The 20902-nt window shown below is 40.9% G+C and overlaps 1 protein-coding gene across 4 annotated transcripts in view; it reads right to left on the bottom strand.

The window, feature by feature from the left end:
• The window catches only part of SENP6 (SUMO specific peptidase 6), a 110695-nt gene extending 97633 nt beyond the window's left edge, over positions 1-13062 (bottom strand). For 3 of the 4 annotated variants that reach the window (XM_082633283.1, XM_082633284.1, XM_082633285.1), the window contains exon 1: positions 12339-12921. In XM_082633283.1, coding sequence (XP_082489409.1) covers positions 12339-12390 — 52 coding nt within the window. In that variant the 5' untranslated portion in view covers positions 12391-12921. Of the gene's footprint in view, positions 1-12338; positions 12922-12955 lie in introns of those variants that run through there. The other variant, XM_082633286.1, reaches the window with a different exon arrangement.
• Positions 13063-20902: the final 7840 nt, after the last annotated feature.

The raw sequence follows: 20902 nt of genomic DNA, 5'->3' as shown, positions 1-20902 counted from the left end.
TCCAAAACAGAAACCACCAGGCCCAGATGGATTCATTGGTGAAGTCTACCAAACATTTAAGGAAATTGTATCAATTCTCTACAATCTCTTTCAGAAGACTGAAGCAAAGGGAATACTTCCTAACTCATTCTACAAGGCCAGCATTACCCTAATATCAAAACCAGACAAAGACGTAATAAGAAAACTACAGGCCAATATCTCTCATGAACATAGATGCAAAAATATTAGCAAACTGAATCCAACAATGTGTAAGAAGAATTATACACCATAACCGAGTGGAATGTGTCCCAGCTATGCCAAGGCTGGGTCAATATTCAAAAATCAGTTAATGTAATCCATTACATCAATAAGCTAAAAAAAGGAAAATCACAGATCACATCAATAGAAAAAGCATTTGATAAAATCCAATTCCTATTCATGATAAAAATACTCAGCAAGCTAAAAGAAACATGGGAACTTCCTTAACTTCATAAAGAATATCTACAAAAACCTATAGCTAACATCATATATAATGATGAGAAATGGAAGCTTTCCAACTAAGATCAGGTACAAGGCAAGGATGACTCCTCTTCATCACTCCTTTTTGTTCCATCTAATTCAATACATAGGAAAAAGAAATAAGAGAGATACAGATTGGGAAGAAAGAAATAAAACTGTGTCTTTGCAGATGATATGATCGTCTAAGTAGAAAATCCAAAAGAATCACTCAAAAAAACCCTACTGGAACTAGTAAGCAATTATAGTAAGGCTGCAGGATACAAGGTTAATACAAAACAATTAAATGCTTTCCTATATACCAATAATGAGCAAGGTAAATGTGAAATTAAAAACACAATAACACATTAGCACCCCAAAAAATGAAATACTTAGCTATAAAGCTAACAGAATATGTACAAAATCTTTATGATGGAACCTACAAAACTGATAAATGAAATGAAAGAAAAACTAAAAAAATGGAGAGATATTTCATGTTCATGAACGGGAAGACTCAATACTGTCCAGATGTCAGTTCTTTCCAACTTTATCAATAAATTCAGTGCAATCGCAATCAAAGTCTTAGCAAGTTATTTAATTCAAAATGGATCACAGACCTAAATGTAAAATACAAAACTATAAAACTCCTAGAAGATAACATAGGAGAAAATCTAGATGACTCTTAGGTATGGTGATGACTCTTTAGATGAAACACCAAAGGTATAATCCATGAAAGAAAGAATTGATAAGCTGGACTTCATTAAACTTAAAACCTTTTGCTCTGCCAAGAAAATTAGAAAACAAGCCAAAGATTGGGAGAAAATATTTGCAAAAAAAACCACATCTGATAAAGGACTTTATCCAAAATATACCAAGAACTCACTTAGTAATAGCCATGAAAAGACACGGAAGAACCTTAAATGCCTATTACTAAGTGAAAGAAACCAACCTGAAAAGGCGATCTTCTGTATGATTTCAACTAGATGACATTCTGGGCAAGGCAAACTATGGAGACAGTAAAAAGATCAGTAGTTGCCAAGGTGAGGTGACGGTGGAGGGGCTGAGGGGTGAATAGGTGGAACAATGAAGATTTTTATGGCAATGAAAATACTCCGTATGACATGATCATGATGGATACATGTCATTACACACTTATCCAAACCCACAGACTATACCACACAATGAGTGAGCCATAACGTAAACTATGGACTATGACGTGTCGGTGGAGGGTTACCAATTGTACCACTCTGGTGGGAGATGTTGATACTGGCCAAGGTTATGCAGATGTGGGGGTGGGAGGTGTATGGCAAATCTTTGTACCTTCTGCTTTGCTGTGAAACTAAAACTGCTCTTAAAAAAAAAAAAAGTAAATCTTTTGCATGGCTAGAAAAAAGAAAAATAAAAAACAAAAACAAGTCTTCCCTGCCCAGTTTTATTGATATATAACTGAACAGCACTGTATAAGTTCAAGGTGTACAACATAATGACTTCACTTACATATACTGTGAAATGATTACCATAATATGATCAGTTATCATCTATCATCTCATATAGATGAAAGAAAGAAAGAGAGAAAGAAAGAAAAGAAGGAAGGAGAAAGAGAAAGAGGGAAAGAGAGAAAAGAAAGCAAGCTAGGGAAAGAAAGAAAGAAAAGGGAAGAGAGGGGAGGGAAGGAAGGAAATGAAGGAAGAAAGTTTCTTTCCTTGTGATGAGAACTCTCAGGATTTACTCTAACAACTTCCAAATAAGCTCTACAGGAGTATTAACTATAGCCACCCATCATTTTATGCATTACAACCCCAGTACTTATTTATCCTGTAACTGGAAGTTTGTACCTTTTGACCACTTTCATCCAAGTCCCCCACGTCCCGTGCCCTGCCTCTGGTAACCACAAATCTGATCTCTTTTTCTATGAGTTTGGGATTTTTTTTTTAAGATTCCACACATAAGTGGGATCGCACAGCATTCTTATTTCACTTAGCATAATGCTCTCAGGGTCCACCCATGTTGTCACAAATGGCAGGATTTCTCTCCCTTTTATGTCTGAATAATAGTCCATTGTATATATACACAACATCTTTATCCGTTCTTCCACTCATGGACACTTAGATTGTATCCATGTCTCGGCTATTGAACAGGGGGGCACAGATATCTCTTCAACATAGTGTTTTTGTTTCCTTCAGATATATTCACATAAGCAGAATTGCTGGATCATATGGTAGTTCTACTTTTAATCTCCTGAGGAACCTCCATACTGTTTTCCATAGTGGCTGCACCAATCTACACTCCCACCAACAGAGCACGGTCACCATGGTTTCATAATAGCCATTCTAACAGGCGTGAGGTTATATCTCATGGTGGTTTTCATTGGCATTTCCCTAATAATTAGTGATGTTGAGCACCTTTTCAGGTATCTGTTGGCCATCTGTAGGTCTTCTTTGGAAAAAATGTCTATTCAAGTCCTTTGCCTATTTTTAATTGGATTATTTGGTTTTTTTGCTATTGAGTTATATGAGTTCTTTATATATTTTGGATATTAACCCCTTATCAGATATACGGTTTGCAAGTATTTAATAAAGTCTTTTTTTTTTTCCGTTGGCCATGCTATGCAGCATGCGGAATCTTAAGTTTCCTGACCAGGGACCGAGCCCGTGCCCCCTGCAGTGGAAGAGCAGAGTATTAACCACTGGACCGCCAAGGAAGTCCCGTTAATAGTCTTTTTAAAAAACATTTTTAAATGTAAAGAAAACATAAGAAATAGATACACTACAAATAGATTTTCAAATTCTGTTACCCCAACCTGTACAGCCGACTGGCACTCTCCTGCTACCGTAAAAACTAAAGAAATGAACAGTGATTAGTAAAACCAAAAAAAGTAAAGTTACAATATAAGGGACCAATAAGACCAAAGAATTTCTTCTATCACAAAAAGCAAAAGACATTAAGAAAAAAACAATAAATGACTACATTTTAAAAATTTGCTCATAAAATTATTCCATGAATTTAAAAATAAGACAAGCAATAATTCTGTAAGATGTATGTTCAATACACATAATTCAACCAAGGTTTCCTATCCAGACTATATAAAGAACCCCAACATTCCAACAGAACAAAATGTGCAGAAAACATGAGCAATTAAGAACTGAGGAAACACACAAAATAACCCAAAAAACAAAAAGAAACTCATAGAGTATTTTGTTTAGTTTACTCACACACCACAGGCACATAGAATAGGGATTACCTCTAGGTTGGCACTCAATATTTTTTGAATACTGAATGAACAATGAACAATTTTTAAAAATGCAGAAATAAAGATACTCAACCTCACTATAAACCAGAGTATTACAAATTCAAACCACCATCTGATAAACACATCAGACTGGCAAAAACTAAAACATCAGACATTATTAAGTGGGTAATGATGTGTATAAACAGAAAATTTAAAAAGTGCTAGTGAAAGCACTTTGGAGATCAATCTGGCAATACTTAGGTGAAGATGAAATTGCACATGACCCGATAATTCCATTGCTAAGAAATACCCTAGATCAGATGTTAGCAAAGTATGGCCCAGCCAAATCGGGCCTGCTGCTTGATTTTATAAGGCCCACGAGCTAAGAATATGGCTTTTACATTTTTAAATGGCTAGGGGGGAAAACAAAAAATCAAACAAGACTAATGTTTCATGTTACAAGAAAATTATATAAAATTCAAATCTCAGTGTCCAAAAAGTTTTACTGGCACACAGCCACACTCATTTGCTTATGTATTATCTGTAACTGCCTTCTTGCTAAACTGGCAGCACTGAGTAATTGTGACAGACTGTTTGGAATGCAAAGGGTAAGATATTCACTATCTAGCCCTTTACAGAAAAAGTTTGCTGACCCCTGCTCTAGAGAAACACACACATGTGCACAAGGAAATGTACTTAAAAAAAAAGTTCATAGTAGCAATATGAGACATACTAAAATATGCATAGTAGCAATGTATGTAATAGTAAAAAATTAGATACAACCTAATTCCCACAAAAAAGGAAATGCATAAATAAAAGGTAGTATATTCATACTATGACAAAGCACTACACCTATTCTTATCAACATAATTTAATTACTCAAACAATGCTGTAAGAATGAAAAGCAAATTACAGAAGAATACAGTATGACATGATTTATAAAATATTCTAAACATTCAAAACAATTTGTACACATACACAGGTTCAGAGATAAGAACATAAAGTACAAAGAAATGTATGGGAATGATAACTACCAAATTAACGATGGTGGTTACCCCTGGAAAGGGGGCAGAAGGATGCAAAAAAGAAAGGGTTCGGGACTTCCCTAGTGGCACAGTGGTTAAGAATCTGCCTGCCAATGCAGGGGACACGGGTTCAAGCCCTGGTCCAGGAAGATTCACGTGCTGTGGAGCAACTAAGCCCGTGCGCCACAACTACTGAGCCTGCGCTCTACAGCCCCGGAGCCACAACTACTGAAGCCCGCACGCATAGAGCCCGTGCTCCGCAACAAGAGAAGCCACTGCAATGAGAAGCCCGCGCACCACAACGAAGAGTAGCCCCCGCTCGCCGCAACTAGAGAAAGCCTGCGTGCAGCAACGACGACCCAACGCGGCCAAAAATAAATAAATTTCTTTAAAAAATTTTTTAAAATAAAAAAAAAAGAAAGGGTTCAGCCCAGCTTCAACTGTATTAGTAATGTTTTCTTTAGGCTAGGAAGTAGAACATGAGCTTTTGCTATATTATGCTTTATATTCCACACAGATATGAAACATTTCCCAATAATTTTTAAACTGTCATTGATAAGGTTTTACAATAATAAAAAATAGAATTTTTAAAAAAGGATCACTGAGACAGAAGTTAACTTCTGCAACTTAGAAATATAAAAGCAGTAAAAGAAAACGTAAAGAGCGAATTAAATGCAAATGTCAGGAAATCTCAATAAAGCAATTTTAGGTGGCTCTGTAGTGCTTTACCCCCAGTCTTTCTCAAGAACCTGTCAAGATTCTCCACAGGCCGTCTCGTGGAGCCCTAAGCCACCATGTTACAAGTACGGGTACCCCGCTGCAGAGACCCCATGAAGAGGCCTTTCGACCACATGGAGAAGGAAGGGCCCAACTCCGGCCCATACCGGCCAGAGTCAGACATTTGAATAAAGCTGTCTTGGAGCCTCCAGGCCAGCCAAGCTACCACTGAATAACCCCCACAGGAGCTTCATGAAGCAGAAAAATGACCCAGCTGAGTTGAGTTTTCTCAAATTCTTAATCTATACAACCTTTATTTTTTGATACAGGAGACGGACCAATAGACTGTCCAACACTATCTGAAGATGAAGTCTGAATGTATTATGTCCTTGGGAATAATAGTAGACTTCTCTGTGAACCACCAAAAGCACAATATTCTTTGCCTCAGGATCCAGCTATGGTCCAGTGTTCCCTCAGTTTATCCACCTCTCCATTCCATTCAGTGGGTTTCTGTGGATCTTTCGGCAGGATGCTGGCATACAGTTAGTTCTGTCCAAGGCCAACAGCAGGCAGCAGTTTGACGCTGTTGGCGTTGCTGGAAGCATCTCGATCTTCTGTGGACTGGAAATACCAAGCAGTGGGTACCTTACCCCAAAGTGGTGCAGTCGGTTCTGTCTTCATGCAGAAGACACCATCTCTAAAATATAGTTATCACAGGCACACAAAGTGCCAAAGAGAGAAAACGAGTAACCTAAGAGATGATGGCGAGAGACACGCGGCTCCAAACGTTCCTTCTGCTCCGAGGGAAGGGGAGAACACCATCAAGACGGCAGGGGAACAATACTCAGTGAGATGGACCAAGGAAACACTTTAATCCTGAAAGTGCAAATGCACCATTCAACAAGGAGAAAACTGACAGTGTCATAATAAACGTAAATTAAAAGAAGATAAACTTGAAAAACAGGTAAAGCCTATAAATGGTGAAGACAAGGAGACTCGGGAGTTGGTACTCAAACTCGTGAAGGAAACGCGGATGACGATTTGCACACTTCATTGCTATACTGACAAAATTAAATCAGCGGTTTTTATTTCCTGAGATAATAGAGAATGGAGACAAACCTGAACTGAAGGAAGAAGTTTAAATGCCAAAATATGGAACCCCTCCTCATCCAAACAGTGGCATAGGAATTTCAGAGGCAGAGAAGATATTGGTTTCCATGAAGACAGGGTCACCAGAGGTCATGGTGGTGAAAGGCAGTATTTTCACCATGTCTCCAAGATTTAGTGGCAGATTCATACACAGGAGGTTGTGGAGGCAGAAAGTTTGCAGATTTCTTTTTTTAATATAGGAAAGACAACAAGGTTATTACATAGTATACAAACAAGTCTCGGGAAATTTCTAGCTCTTCATGTCCTTAAAAATGGCTTCAGTCTTTGCAAAAAAGAAAAAAGCACATTTGTTATACACTGTACACCAGCACTGTTTGGTTTTTTTCTCCCTGCTATATTTCAAACATTGTAACGCAGTTAATGTGGGAGAAAAAAACCCTCATATTCAAAAGCAAGCATGAAATGTATTTGAAATAACAAAAAAAAAACTCTCCCAGGCGCAGTGGTTGAGAGTCCGCCTGCCGATGCAGGGGACACGGGTTCGTGCCCTGGTCCGGGAAGATCCCACATGCCGCGGAGCGGCTGGGCCCGTGAGCCATGGCCGCTGAGCCTGCACATCCGGAGCCTGTGCTCCGCAACGGGAGAGGCCACAACAGTGAGAGGCCCGCGTACCGCAAAAACAAAAAACAAAAACAAAAAACAAAAAAACTCTCCCAAAACAAGGTCAGAATATGGCTTGCTGTCTTACTTTTCAAGCCTATAGTTTCAGACGGCCTCAAAGTAGTTGCTGTTAACTTGGGACAAGGCAGAGTGTCCATATGTCCCAATTTGCCTAGGACTGTTCCAATTTTAGTCAGGAGACAAGAGGTCCTAATTGCTGGTGATGGATGCAGAAGGCTCTGAGAAGTACAAAACCCTAAGGTAGCCCCCAAAACGGCGCTGTCTTCCTTTAGTTTCCTAAACTGTCCAGAAATTAGAAATTTTTGGATCATCAAAGAACTGTCATTTTCAAGTTTAAGAAATACTATGACTTTGTTCAAAGTATTAAAAACAAAAACCAAAACCCAAAAACAGGGAGGTTTGGGAGAGGAAAGATGGCTGCATGGATTAAAGATGGCTGCAAATTCCTTCTCACTGCTCCTGCTGAGGGATGGTTCTCCTTCCCCTCCTCTGGCATCTGGGCTGGCTCTGTGGCCTTCCGGCCAATCGAATGTGACAGAAGTGACACTGTATAATTTCTGAAGTTGGGCCTTAAGAGACCTGTGGCTTCAGCTTTTGCCCTCTTAGAGCGCTGCTTCATCAGTAAATGGTAACTCCCCATAACTCCCTGTTACTTTCCCGTCTCTTGTCCCTCCCACCCCCAAGGTTAAACAGGTAAGAAGAATGGGAAAGCAAAGGGATAAAGAAGGGAAGGAGGGAGGAAAGAAGGCAGGAAATGCTGAAGGAGGTTAAGGCTATAGGACAGGTCCCAGGCTCCAGTTCTCACTGCCCCACTTACTTGCTCTAGGTCGTATAACCCCTCTACAGCACCTGATCTCAAACAGTCAACACACTTTTGTAATGGCAACAGGAACAATGAACTTACAGAAGTCTAGATATGTGGAATACATAACTGCATTCTCTGTTACCTCTCTCACTACACGAGTCAATCTAGAATATCAAGAACAGTCAGCTAATACCCAGAAAAAGAAAGGTAGTAAGTGAAAGACAACAATAAAAACTAGAATTCAAATAAGAGAGAAGGCAAGCATTAAGAGAAGAACGAAAACAAAGTAGGAAATACACACACCCACACATACACACACATGAAAGGGAAAGCAGAAAAAATGGGAGAAAATATAGGTGAAGCAATTAGTGGGTAGAAGAAAAAAGGTAAAGGGAAAGAAAGCTAGAATGAACAAGAACAGTATAATAGAGAAAAAGACATGAGAGGAGGTAGACTTGCCAGAGGAGAAGAGAACGGGGAGAATATCAAACGAAAGGTTACGAGAACGCGCTCACTACCGTCCCCTCTGCCCTGTACTACAAGTCTCCTAACTGATCTCGACAACAATCTTCAGCCCCTCTCTAGAGCTATTTCCGTGGGGTAGCCAATGACCTTTTCTGAAACAAAGCTGATGATGTTCACCTGCAGTCTTATCTTGTACCGCTCTCCTTACTAGCACCACACTGTCCTTTCAGTTCCCTAAGCGTGCCACGCTTCCTCTATTGTATTCCCCCTGGCTGGAAAGCTCTGTTTCTCCACCTTTCCCTCTCCTAGTCACCCTTCAAACTGCCCTGATTAGATCAAATTCTCATTATCACAAATAATCCCCTTTGGTTGCACTTGACAGTTGAAATGTTACACTTACAAGTGCGTTCATTTGATTACTGACTCCCCTCACTGGACTGGAAACTCCAAGGGGAAACCGCCTTCCCTCCCCCACTGTGACTCTCAGCACAGTACCTACAACGTTACAGTTGCTCAATAAATATCCGTTGAATGAATAAACAAAAGAGAAATCTGCCACACTAACTATCACAAGTGGAAAAGGCGCAGAAGACAACCTTAAGTGAATAGAAGAGAAAGAAACAAATCAGAGAGGGGAAAGAAAAAATTCAATACAAGCTGTGGCCTAATTAAATTCACACAATTCCAGTGTGATACCATACCAACAAAATAAAGTACAATAGTAACCAATAGGTCTCTTTTCCCCTAAAGAAGCCAGAAAAGGAAATGGAATTCGTTTTTTACTTAATATTTTATAAGAATGTAAGACATAATTTAGAAAATGGACAACAAACAAGCACCTCAAACTTAAGATGACCAAAGCAGAGCGATTAACTTACTTCTCATTCCTCTGCCAGCCTACTCCATCTCAGTGAAAGGAATCCCGTGCCCCCCTGCAACACCTCAAACCCAAACCCTAGGAGTCATCTTTGATTCCTCCCTTCCTCTGATCCTCAATATGCAATGCATCAAGAAGTCCTGTAAGCTCTACATCCAAACGGATCTTCGATCTATCCTCTCCTCTTCCCCAATTGCCACTGCTACCATCCTAATCCAAGCCCGTCTCTTTTTCAGACTGCTACAATACTCTCCTAACTAATACCCCCGCTTTTACTCTTGATCTCCTCTAATTCACTCCAGGAGCAAAGCGGTTTTTTTAAAAAACAAAGGTAAATCGTATCATTACACTCCTTTGTCCCAAACTCTTCAATGACTTCCTACCTCTCAGAATCAAATAAAAATTCATGATCTTGCATGATCTGCGACCTCTCTTTCATATCACTCTCTTCCTTGCTTGCTACATTTCAGCCATAACGACCTCCTTTTTTTAAACAAATGGAACCCTATATCATCTTGGAACCTTTAGAGACATCATGCCCTCTGCCATACTCTAGTCCCACAGTTATTACCTTAATACACGTGTGACCTCCTCAGTAAGGCCTTTCTTGACTTTAACACTGTAAAATGGCTTTCTCATTCATCCACTGCTCTGTATTTTTCTTCCATAGCCTTTATCACACTATTATCATCCTGTTTATTTCACTAACAACAAATAAATATGCTCCACGTGCAAGAAATAGGATGGTGAAAAGAGAAAGCCACTGCTTTCATGGAGCTTATACTTTAATAGGACTAAAAACCATGAAGACATAGATTTATCATGTGAAAAGCGCTACCATGAAAAATAAAAGTTAAAGGGAATACCATGTGTTTGTACATGTGTGGCAGCGTGACACTGTAAGTAGGTTGTCAGGCCTGAGCAGATCTAAATAAAGTGAAGAAGGAAACTATGTGAAAAAAATGGGGTAAGAGTGTTTGAAATGGGTTAACTTTTACTTGTTTATGAAAAGCCCCTCCCACTAAAATCTAAGTCCCATAAAGGCAAGGACCCTAACTATCTTCTTATGCACTGCTGTATTCACCTTGGTAAAGTGCCTAGTACAGAGCAGGCCACTATAACTATTTGATGAATGAATATCTGGCAAGCTACATTGGAGTATTTTATCATTAAAAGTGTAAAGAGCCAAAAGAATTAAATACAAAATATTAAACACAAAAAATATTAGTAGTACTAAATATCGTCCCATTTATTTCAAAAGATTCAGTACAGTATATGAAAAACCGAAATGCCTGCTCTCCCTTATGCTCATATTCTAAACAAGGTACCAGTCACTTGCTTTCTGAGAATGCTGAAGGAGACATGGTGAAACTCAAGTTTAACCCCTAGAGCAATTCACAGACCCTTAAGTTAGAATAAACTGAAAGCAACAGTTTTAAATTTCACATTGGCCCTGTATCTGTTGGCCTTATTTATGCTCTTTCTATCCTGCCTATGTTCATCACATGGCACCATCTGTAACACAAGCTGTACCACTCTCAGCCCCGGACAGGGAACCATTCTGCCCAAATGAGAATGGAGATAGAATAAAAGAAATACGGAGTGAACCCAGAAAAACCTGCAAGCTTTCCACACCTTCTTACCACAAATCTCACATAAAGCTCTCATCCCTTCTAAATAAAGGCCGGTTTGCACACAAGGTCAATTTTTGGTTTTGGCTCTGCTACACTCCAAGGAAGATTAAGAAACTTAAGGTTTCTTTTCCCACTCAGCTCCATGAGTACCCATTTGTTCAGGAGCCTAACACTGAGTACCTACTGTGGTCCAGGCCCTGTTCCAGGTGCAGTTAATAAAACTGTAAACTCGGCTTACCCATCCTTCCACACTCTCCTAGACGACCTTGTACCACAGTGAAGTTGTACTTTCTTAATTCAGAAATGTTTCCAACTAGTTATCTTTAAAGTACTCCTTTTACCCCATATGAAATTCATCTTTGCAAAATTATCCGAAAAGGAGTTAAATCTTTTTTTAAGTCACTGCACAGCAGACAGACCCGCACTCATAAACCCGCTCTCCCAAACATATTTATAAACCTAATTACCATCACAAACGGTGAACGCATAATCGAACGTTGAGCGTTCCTGGTCCATAAGGACAACGAATTTAGCCGTATTTTAGGGATCCTGATAGGGGGGCCAAGAGCCAATACTGTTACCCATTATCCCCAACAATAATAGATGGCTTTTCTTACTTACGACTGGCTTAGTCCGCCTGCAGCAAATGTTTAACTTTTCCTCACAAATGATTTAAAATGTAACCACTCAAACTTCGTCTATTAGCTTGGGTGACGGTCCCAAAATTGACATTGTGAATCTCGTTCTCTTTGTTTCCGATAAATTATTTTCTAAAATATCGTTAGCAAAACACATTTCGTAAGATTACCTGACAGAGCCAGGCCTAATCTGAATGCTGGCTGCAAGAGGAAGCCTGAAGCTCCGCGAAAAAAGAAAGACGGGGACGGGCGCATAAAACAAGCTCAGGAAACTACCTCTGCCCTCCCTACGTGGACTGGCCCCCGATTTCACCCAACCGTAGCGATCTGAAACTTTCCATGAACACCAAACGGGAGCCGAGCGCAATCTGCTCTCATCCTTAGGCCACCGCGGAGAAACCAAAAACAGAAAAAACATGTCAAAGACACGCGTACACTCTCAAAGGACACTCATCAACTCCGGCTCCCGGTCCACCGACGCCCCCTCGGCCTCCCGGCTCCCGGCCGAGCCCCTAGCCCGCACGGACTCGGACCCAGCGCGCCCGCAGCACCCTCTCTCCCCGCCAGCGCCCCGGAGCCCCCCAAACCCAGCCGGCGCCCACACCTGAATAGCCGGGAATCAGGGGCCCACATTTTCCTGTAGTTCCCCACCCCCACCCCCTCGAGTGCAGAAATTGATGTACCTTCCAAAAAAGTAATCTCCCCGGCGCTGCCGTCTCTCTTGCCAGACGCCATCTTCCTCCTCCCACGCCGCCGCCTCCCTAATCCATGGCCCACACCGCCGCCGCGTTCGCCGGGATGAGGGGCCGCGCCGCAGGAGGGGAGCCGCCGCAGGGTTGCGGGCCTAGGACTCGGCCGTCAGGCGGGCGGCGCTCCCCCGTCCGGACGGGCCTACACAAAAGCAGGCCGGCTCCCGGGCCTATCCGCGGGCGGGCGGCGAGACCCGCAGCCTGGGCTGCTCAGGCTCCGCCGGGCGAACTCGAGCGGCGACGACGGCGACGGCGCTTCCCGGGCCCGGTGCCTCTCGGCCCGCGACTCCCCATCCACCGCCCGCCCAGGCCGCCCGAGAAGCTTCCCCTAGCGGCGGGCCCGCAGGAAGAGAGTCTGAGGGCGAGCACACAAACACGCCTCCCTCAGTCCCGGGCCGTAAAATGGCCGCACCCGCCGCCCCGGGTCGGTGAGGTCTCCACGACAGTCAGGCGCCCCCGGACTCTCCGCTCCTTTCAGCAGCCGCAGCCGCAGCCGCCGCCGCTACGGCCGTCCGCCCACCCCGCCCAGGCGCGAATGTATCAGCCGAGACCTCTGCGACTGTCCATGTGGACAGGGGTGGGTCTCCTCCGCCACCGCCTCTCGTCCGACGCCGCAGCAGCGTCCGTCGCCACAGCAGCGTCCGTCGCCACAACAGCGTCCGTCGCCACAGCAGCGCGAGCCGCCGCTCCTCCCCCACGGTTGCCGCTGCCGCCGCCACGCGCCCGCCCCCGCCGCCGCCCCTGTCGCCCCCAGCGCGGCTCGCTCTCAGGAGCCCGAGCTCGCTCGCGGGCGGAGCGGGCCGGGGGGCCCGCGCGCCCGGCCCTCTGTAGCACCGGCCCAGCACGGTGCCGGCTTGGCCCGCACGCGTTTGGTCCGATCTCGGGAGCGCCCGCCGAGGCCCCCATGGCAGACCTGGGCTTCCGGGCCGGGCCGGCGATGCATTCGGCTTCTGTGGCACCACGATGGCCTGAGAAATGTTCCGAATTCATATTCCTCTGAGGAGGCCTTCGATTTAAACCGTAGCCAACTGAAGAGAAAAGGTAGAGTGAGGTAGCGCGATCACATGTGGGGAAAATGATTTGTGGTCTTCATTCATTTTTAAAGAAGTTTTCAGAATAATTCATCAGGGAGGATTCTACAGTACCCTTTGGATGACGGTGTAAAAAAAAAAAAAAATCCTGTCCTTTAATGTGCCTGAGACTTCAAAGCCCGTCCCCTGTCTTACAAGTCAGGCCTTGTAATTGCAGGTGACTATGTCATGTCCGTTTTTCTTTTCCTTCTTTGCTTTGCTTTTTACTTTCTTTTTTCTTTTTAATTGCAAAGATGACACGTTCATTAATGAAAATTTGGAAAATACAGAAAAGCAAAGAAGTCATGCATAGTCCCACCACGAAACTCAGCTCCTTCCTCTGCGCAGTCCTCTAATTAAATACTTTTCTTAAATCCCTCACTATCCCTCCTTACAAAACAAAAATTTATGCTCCATACCCATGAAAATTCAACAGCAATGAAAATGATACAGAAAAACTATGATTTAGTGCAATCTTTGAGGAATGAACTAGTTTAATTGTCCTGTTAACCAAGGCATAAGTTGAAAACCTTTTTGTTTAAAACTTCTTTTAAAATCTTTTCCTAAAATGAACTAATAACCTTTACTGATTTAGTAAGAGTCATATAATGAATATAATTTATCATTTGCTATTTTTGTTGCTTGAGGATATTGAGTGATCCTGTTTCACTTTTTTTTTTTTTTTTTTTTTTTTTTTTTTTGCTGTACGCGGGCCTCTCACTGCTGTGGCCTCTCCCGTTGCGGAGCACAGGCTCCGGACACACAGGCTCCGCGGCCATGGCTCGCGGGCCCAGCCGCTGCGCGGCACGTGGGATCTTCCGGGATAGGGGCACGAACCCGTGTCCCCTGCATCGGCAGGCGGACTCCCAACCACTGCGCCACCAGGGAAGCCCCTGTTTCACTTTTAAGTGAAAAACAAACTAATATTTTTTAAATTATAAATTAATATACCCTCAAAATAACAAATTTCTTATAATACTCAATTTCTACCAGGCACCTTCAGTGTCAACATTTATAAATTAACAGTTAACTTTTCAGGTGACCACGGTTGGATTTTTACTTTCCTGGGCCTTAGGCGCTTTTGTCTTCATAGGCCCTTCCTCCGTAAGATAGATATTAAAAAATTTTTTTTCACAACCATCAATATTTATTTTTTTATAAGTTCACATTTATAACCATTTTTCCCACTATGAAATTAACAAAAAAAAGTTAAAGATAATATTTAAAGTTGGAGAGGATGCTGTGAGGTGAACATTCTCATTCACTGATGCTATTAATTTAAAGGAGAACCAACTACCTGGAAAGCAATTTGGCAAAAATGTATCAAGTGTTTAAAAGTCCTATTCCATTGGTCTCTATTATATATGCATTTATAAGCAGAGCAAAAAGACAGTCTCCCAGCCCCACCTCACCCCCCAAAAGCCAAAGTGTTAACGGTGGTTATATCTTGGGGATAATAGGTAGTTTTAAATTTGGAATTATGTATATTTTTTGTTTAATTTTTTAAATTGAGGTGTAGTTGATTTATAATATTAGTTCACAGAACAGTGATGCAAAATTTTTGTCGATTATACTGTTTAAAGGTATTATAAAATATTGGCTATATTCCCTGTGCTGTAGAATATATCCTTGTAGCTTATTTATTTATTTATTTATTTATTCCGGTACGCGGGCCTCTCACTGTTGTGGCCTCTCCCGTTGCGGAGCACAGGCTCCGGACAAGCAGGCTCAGCGGCCATGGCTCACGGGCCCAGGCGCTCCACGGCATGTGGGATCTTCCCGGACCAGGGCACGAACCCGTGTCCCCTGCATCGGCAGGCGGACTCACAACCCCTGCGCCACCAGGGAAGCCCGCTTATTTATTTTATACATAGAAGTTTTTACCTCTTGATTCCCAACCCTTATCTTGCCCCTCCTCCTTCCCTCTCCCTACTGGTAAACATTAGTTTGTTCTCTATATCAGGGGTCCCCAACCCCCTGGCCGTGGACCAGTACTGGTTCGTGGCTTGTTAGGAACCGGGCCTCACAGCAGGAGGTGAGCGGCGGGGGAGCTAGTAAAGCTTCATCTGCTGCTCCCCATTGCTCCCCATCGCTTGGATTACCGCCTGAACCTTGCCCCCCACCTCCCCGTCCATGGAAATATTGTCTTCCACGAAACAGGTCCCTAGTGCCCAAAATGTTGGGGACCGCTGCTCTGTATCTGTGAATCTGTTTCTGTTTTGTAATATTCATTCGTTTCATTTTTTAGATTCTACATATAAGTGATACAATATTTCTCTTTCATTGTCTGACTTATTTCACTGAGCATAATGCCCTCCAAGTCCATCCGTGTTGTTGCAAATGGCAAAACTTCATTCTTTTTTATATATACACACACACAGTGAAATACTACATATATGATATATATGTAGTATATGTATAGATGTCATATCCATTCATCATCTTTATCCATTCATCTGTTGAATCTGTTGATGGACACTTAGGTTGCTTCCATACTGTGGCTATTGTAGATAATGGTGCTATGAACATTGTGGTGCATGTATCTTTTTGAGTTAGTGTTTTTATTTTCTTCAGATGTACACCCAGGAGTGGAATTGCTGGATCATGTGGTAGTTTTATTTTTAGTTTCTTTGAGAAACCTCCATACTGTTTTCCATAGTGACTGAACCAATTTACATTCTCACCAATAATGTACAAAGATCACCTTTTCTCAGCATCCTTGCCAACATTTATTTGTGATCTTTTTGATGATAGCCATTCTGACTGGTATGAGGAGATTTTGTGGTTTTGATTTGCATTTCTCTAAAATAGTGATATTGAGCAAGTTTTCATGTGCTTATTAGCCATCTGTATGTCATCTTTGGAAAAATGTCTATTCAGGTCTTCTGCCCATTTTTGGATTGGATTGTTTGTTTTTCTGATACTGAGTTGTATGAGCTGTTCATATATTTTGGATATTAACCCCTTATCGGTCATATCATTTGCATATATGTTCACCCATTCAATAGGCTGTCTTTTCATTTTATTGATGGTTTCCTTTGCTGTGCAAAAGCTTTTAAGTTTAATTAGGTCCATTTGTTTATTTTTGCTCTGGGTTCCTTTGCCTTAGCAGAGACAGATCCAAAAAAATATTGCTACAATTTATATCAAAGAGTATTCTGCCTGTGTTTTCTTCCAGGTGTTTTAGGTTTCCAGTCTTACATTTCAGTCTTTAATCCATTTTGAGGGTTTTTGTTTTGTTTTGTTTTTTGTATATGGTGTGGATAATGTTCTAATTTCATTCTTTTACATTTAGCTGTTCAGTTTTCCCAGCACCACTTATTGAAGAGACTGTCTTTTCCCCGTTGTACATTCTTGCATCCTTCATTGTACATTAATTGACCATAAGTGCATGGGTTTATTTCTGGATTCTAGCCTGTTCCATTGATCTATGTGTCTGTTTTTGTGTCAGTACATACTGTTTTTGATTACTGTAGCTTTGTAGTATAGTCTGAAGACAGGGGAGCATGATACCTCCAGCTTTGTTCTTCTTTCTCAAGCTTGCTTTGGCTCAAGTTAATTAATTTTAAAACTGCTTTGGTATTAAGATACAATCCAGTCTGGATTCACTATTATATATTTATTATTGTCATTATGTTAATGTTTTTCTGACTTTAGGAGGAATAATATTAAAACATTTTTCATAAGTCTATATTTTTTCCTTATTTTGAGGAATTAGGATTTACTCTCTTAACTTTCATATATAACATACAGCAGTGTTAATTATATTTATCATGTTGTACATCCCTAATACTTATTTATCTTATAACTGGAATTTTCATAAGCCTTTAAAAGTATCATAGGCCTAAGACACTGTTCCTCCTGTGCCTGATGGATAACAGCCCTGTAGGTGATTGCTGGATCCCTTAATGTTCATTAATGGAAATGATCACATAAAAATCATGTCTAGCTTAACTCTAAGTCAAGTGCATAAGAATCATCTGGAGAGCTTATAAAAAAGTTTCCTGGGCCCCATCTCAGGCCATCTAATTCAGTAGGTTTAGGTAGGACCCATGAATTTGCATTTCTAATAAGCTCAAAGGTGATGCTGCTGCTGCTGATTTGAGAACCAGTGCTTGGAGTCATTAAGTGTTTCATCCATGCCAAGGCATTGCTCCCAGTATGATTTTCTAGGTATATTATCGAGATCTCATAACCAACATTTACTGAACATCTACCGTTATTTTTATTTTATAAGTAGAAACTGAGACCCAATACACTAAATAACTTTTGGAGGTGACTCAGCTAGAAAAGTTTAGAGCTGAGATTTGAGCCCAGGTCCATCTAGACTCCAGAGTTCATACTCTCTTATCATTATCCTGTGGTAATGATCCCAGAGGTAGAATATAATCAGTGGTCTTAGAAGCAAACTTTGAAACATGAAATAATGCATAAAAATGGTAAAGAAATGTATTTCCTAGGTCATCATTGTTGTACTTCCCCTGTTTATTGGAGTTTGCTGATGGCTTGCTTCTTTCTGGCTCTATATGCCTCAGTTCTTACTTCCAGTTAATAGCAGCAAAACACTGTAGTAATGGCTTGTGACATAATTTCCTGAGAGTGCTGTTCTGTAAAGCTGACTCCCAACTAAAGCTGATTAGGGTTTTGCATTTTTCATTGACTTCACTTTGCAAATTGAACTACTTCATCTCTTCTGCAGGCCAACAAATGTAATCTTTACAGCACAAAGCAAGTATGGGTTAACTTGCACTCAGAGTTTAGGACTTTAAACATCTTCACCTTTTGAGGTTAAAATCTCATAACTAGATTTCTCATCCATTTTTTCTTAATATTGGCTCCTTATAAATATAAACACACAAGATAATTACTTTCTCTTTCTCCATCCGTGTGTGTATATATATATGTATGTGTGTTTCTTATTCCTTTTCTTTCTCTGATTCTTTTTTTCCTCAAGAACATAGTCTAATACAAGTGTAAGCTATTTTCTAAAGTTGTGTTTTTCAAGAAGATGCTTTGGTGACCTCAAAGTTTACCAAATCTTTTCCCCCACCCCAGTGTAAAGGGACCACAGTGTTTTCACCAATCACACAGACATAATAAAATATGTACCAAAAGGTATATTACAAGGATAGAGAAACGATCAAAAACATTATGCAGCATCCATGTAATGAAGTGCTTTGCAGCTATTTAAACCAGTGAAGTAGATCTATTTGTACTGATCAGGAAAGTATGCATGATTAATTGAAAAGAAAAAGCAAATTCCAGGCCAGTTTGATTTCATTTTTAAAATGTAAATTTATAAGTCTGTATAGCTAGTCTGTGTAGCATAGGCTATTCTGGAGGAAAGAGATTAGAGGGTTGATGTGGAGGACTTTGTCTTCTTTTTTAAGGAATTTTAAATAGTTTTTGGATTGTAGGTAACTTACTTTCTTCCTAGTGTTTTTCAGTATTTTCAAATAATTTTAAGCTAACAAATAAAGCTATATTTTTAAGGCATTTTCCTCAAAACTCGAAAGTTTAATAGTATTATCTTACCGTTTTCATAAAAATACATGTTTTCTTGAAATTAAAATATGGTCATTGTAGACTTGCCCAGTTTGTATATTTTTCTTCATGGGCAACATCCTTGAAGTTTTAAAATTTTAGGTGTGAAAACAAAAGAGTTCTATAATCTTGGAAGTGGGAAAACTATTTTATATATCAGAATTGAATTCTGGACAACTGCAGTTGATTCCTCTATTTTCTATTTCTTTATTATAATGAACATGAAAAAACAATTTATTAAAGGTGTAGAACTTATATGGTGACTATTAAGCCTATAACACAGGCATGTACTACAATCTTGCTTTTGATTATTAGAAAAAAAAATAGGACTTCCCTGGTGGCGCAGTGGTTAAGAATCTGCCAGCCAATGCAGGGGATGTGGGTTCGATCTCTGGTCCGGGAAGATCCCATGTGCCACAGAGCAACTAAGCCCGTGCGCCACAACCACTGAGCCCACACGCCATAACTACTGAAGCCCGCGTGCTCTAGGGCCCATGTGCCGCAACTACTGAGCCTGCGTGCTGCAACTACTGAAGCCCACGTACCTACAGCCTGTGCTCTGCAACAAGAGAAGCCACCACAATGAGAAGCCCGCACACCACAACAAAGGGTAGCCCCCCTCTCGCCACAACTAGAGAAAGCCCGCGTGCAGCAACAAAGACCCAATGCAGCCAAAAAAAAAAGCAAATAGTATAATATTATTAAGAATAGTTACCAGCCATTAGCCATAATGTGACAAATTGGAGATTACATTCTTATGAAATCATTTCATTTGGTTAGGAGGTTATGTCAGGCCTTTAATGAGGAATTACTTAAAGAATGTTTATGATTATCTCCTCTTGGGAAAAAGTCATAATTTAGTTTGGAATGGAATGCATTATATAGTAAATTAGAGAATATTTTATACCAGTCAGCACCTCATGTCCATGAAAGTATTTTATTTTCTACATATTACTGAACTTTGTAATCCTAAGCAAGATAGTTAGGTTTGGTTCTGTGAATGGGTCTTCACTGTGCAAAGGCCCTTTCCTCTTATGTAACAAAGATGGCAGAGTAGGACAAGTTCCTGCTTCTGATAGACAGGAACAGGCTAGGGTGTGTTATGTAAACTCTGGACTATAGCTGTAAACACCAGTGCTGAGACCCTACCTTGCCTCTCTAGCCCCTTTCCCCAGAGAGGGCTTTGTGGATGACTTATGGACAAGGCATGGTCCTGAAGGAGCCATTAACACCATGGAAGTAGCCATTTCTATCTACCCTGGGGTGACTGTGTGGACTGGGAAAGATGTCTACCCAGAGGCCAGGCACGAAAGAACAGCAGAACAGGAAGTTGGTGCCACTTCCTTCATACCTGCTGTTGTCACTAAATCAGCTTACCTGAGAAAAATATAAGTCCCTGATCTATTTCTTTTAAGTCGTGTGGATAGGATAGTCTGCCTTTGGTGTCTTTAATAGATTTAGAATCTGTCTGGAATATGTGGGTTTTAGAAATGAACTAGAAATATGTGGGCTCATATCCCTAAGAAATTTTTAAAATTGCTATAATTATGTAAAATCTTCTGCAGTAATACCATAATGAGAGAAAAAGAATACTGGCCCACAGTTCAACCTGCTGCTTGATAAAACAGTTACTCTAGTATTATTGAGATAGTTGACCCATTTGTATAAAACATCATAGGAATCTCTACCTTCCCTCAAAATGGCAGAAAAATTGAACCTAATGTAAAACTAGATACAACATTTAATAGGTATTCAATAAATATTTGCTGAATTATCTTATAATTTGTCTTTTCATTTTCTGGAGCCTGGACCTATTATAGGTTTGGTAGGTTGTAGCCAAGCTTACTGGACTGGAATTTCAATAGGCTTAGTGGTGCACTATGA

The sequence above is a fragment of the Mesoplodon mirus genome (genome assembly GCF_964341445.2).
Source record: "Mesoplodon mirus genome assembly, chromosome: 10".
Lineage (NCBI taxonomy): Eukaryota > Metazoa > Chordata > Mammalia > Artiodactyla > Ziphiidae > Mesoplodon > Mesoplodon mirus.
The sequence above is the reverse complement of the archived record's forward strand: the minus strand, read 5'-3'. Positions and strand labels throughout refer to the sequence as shown.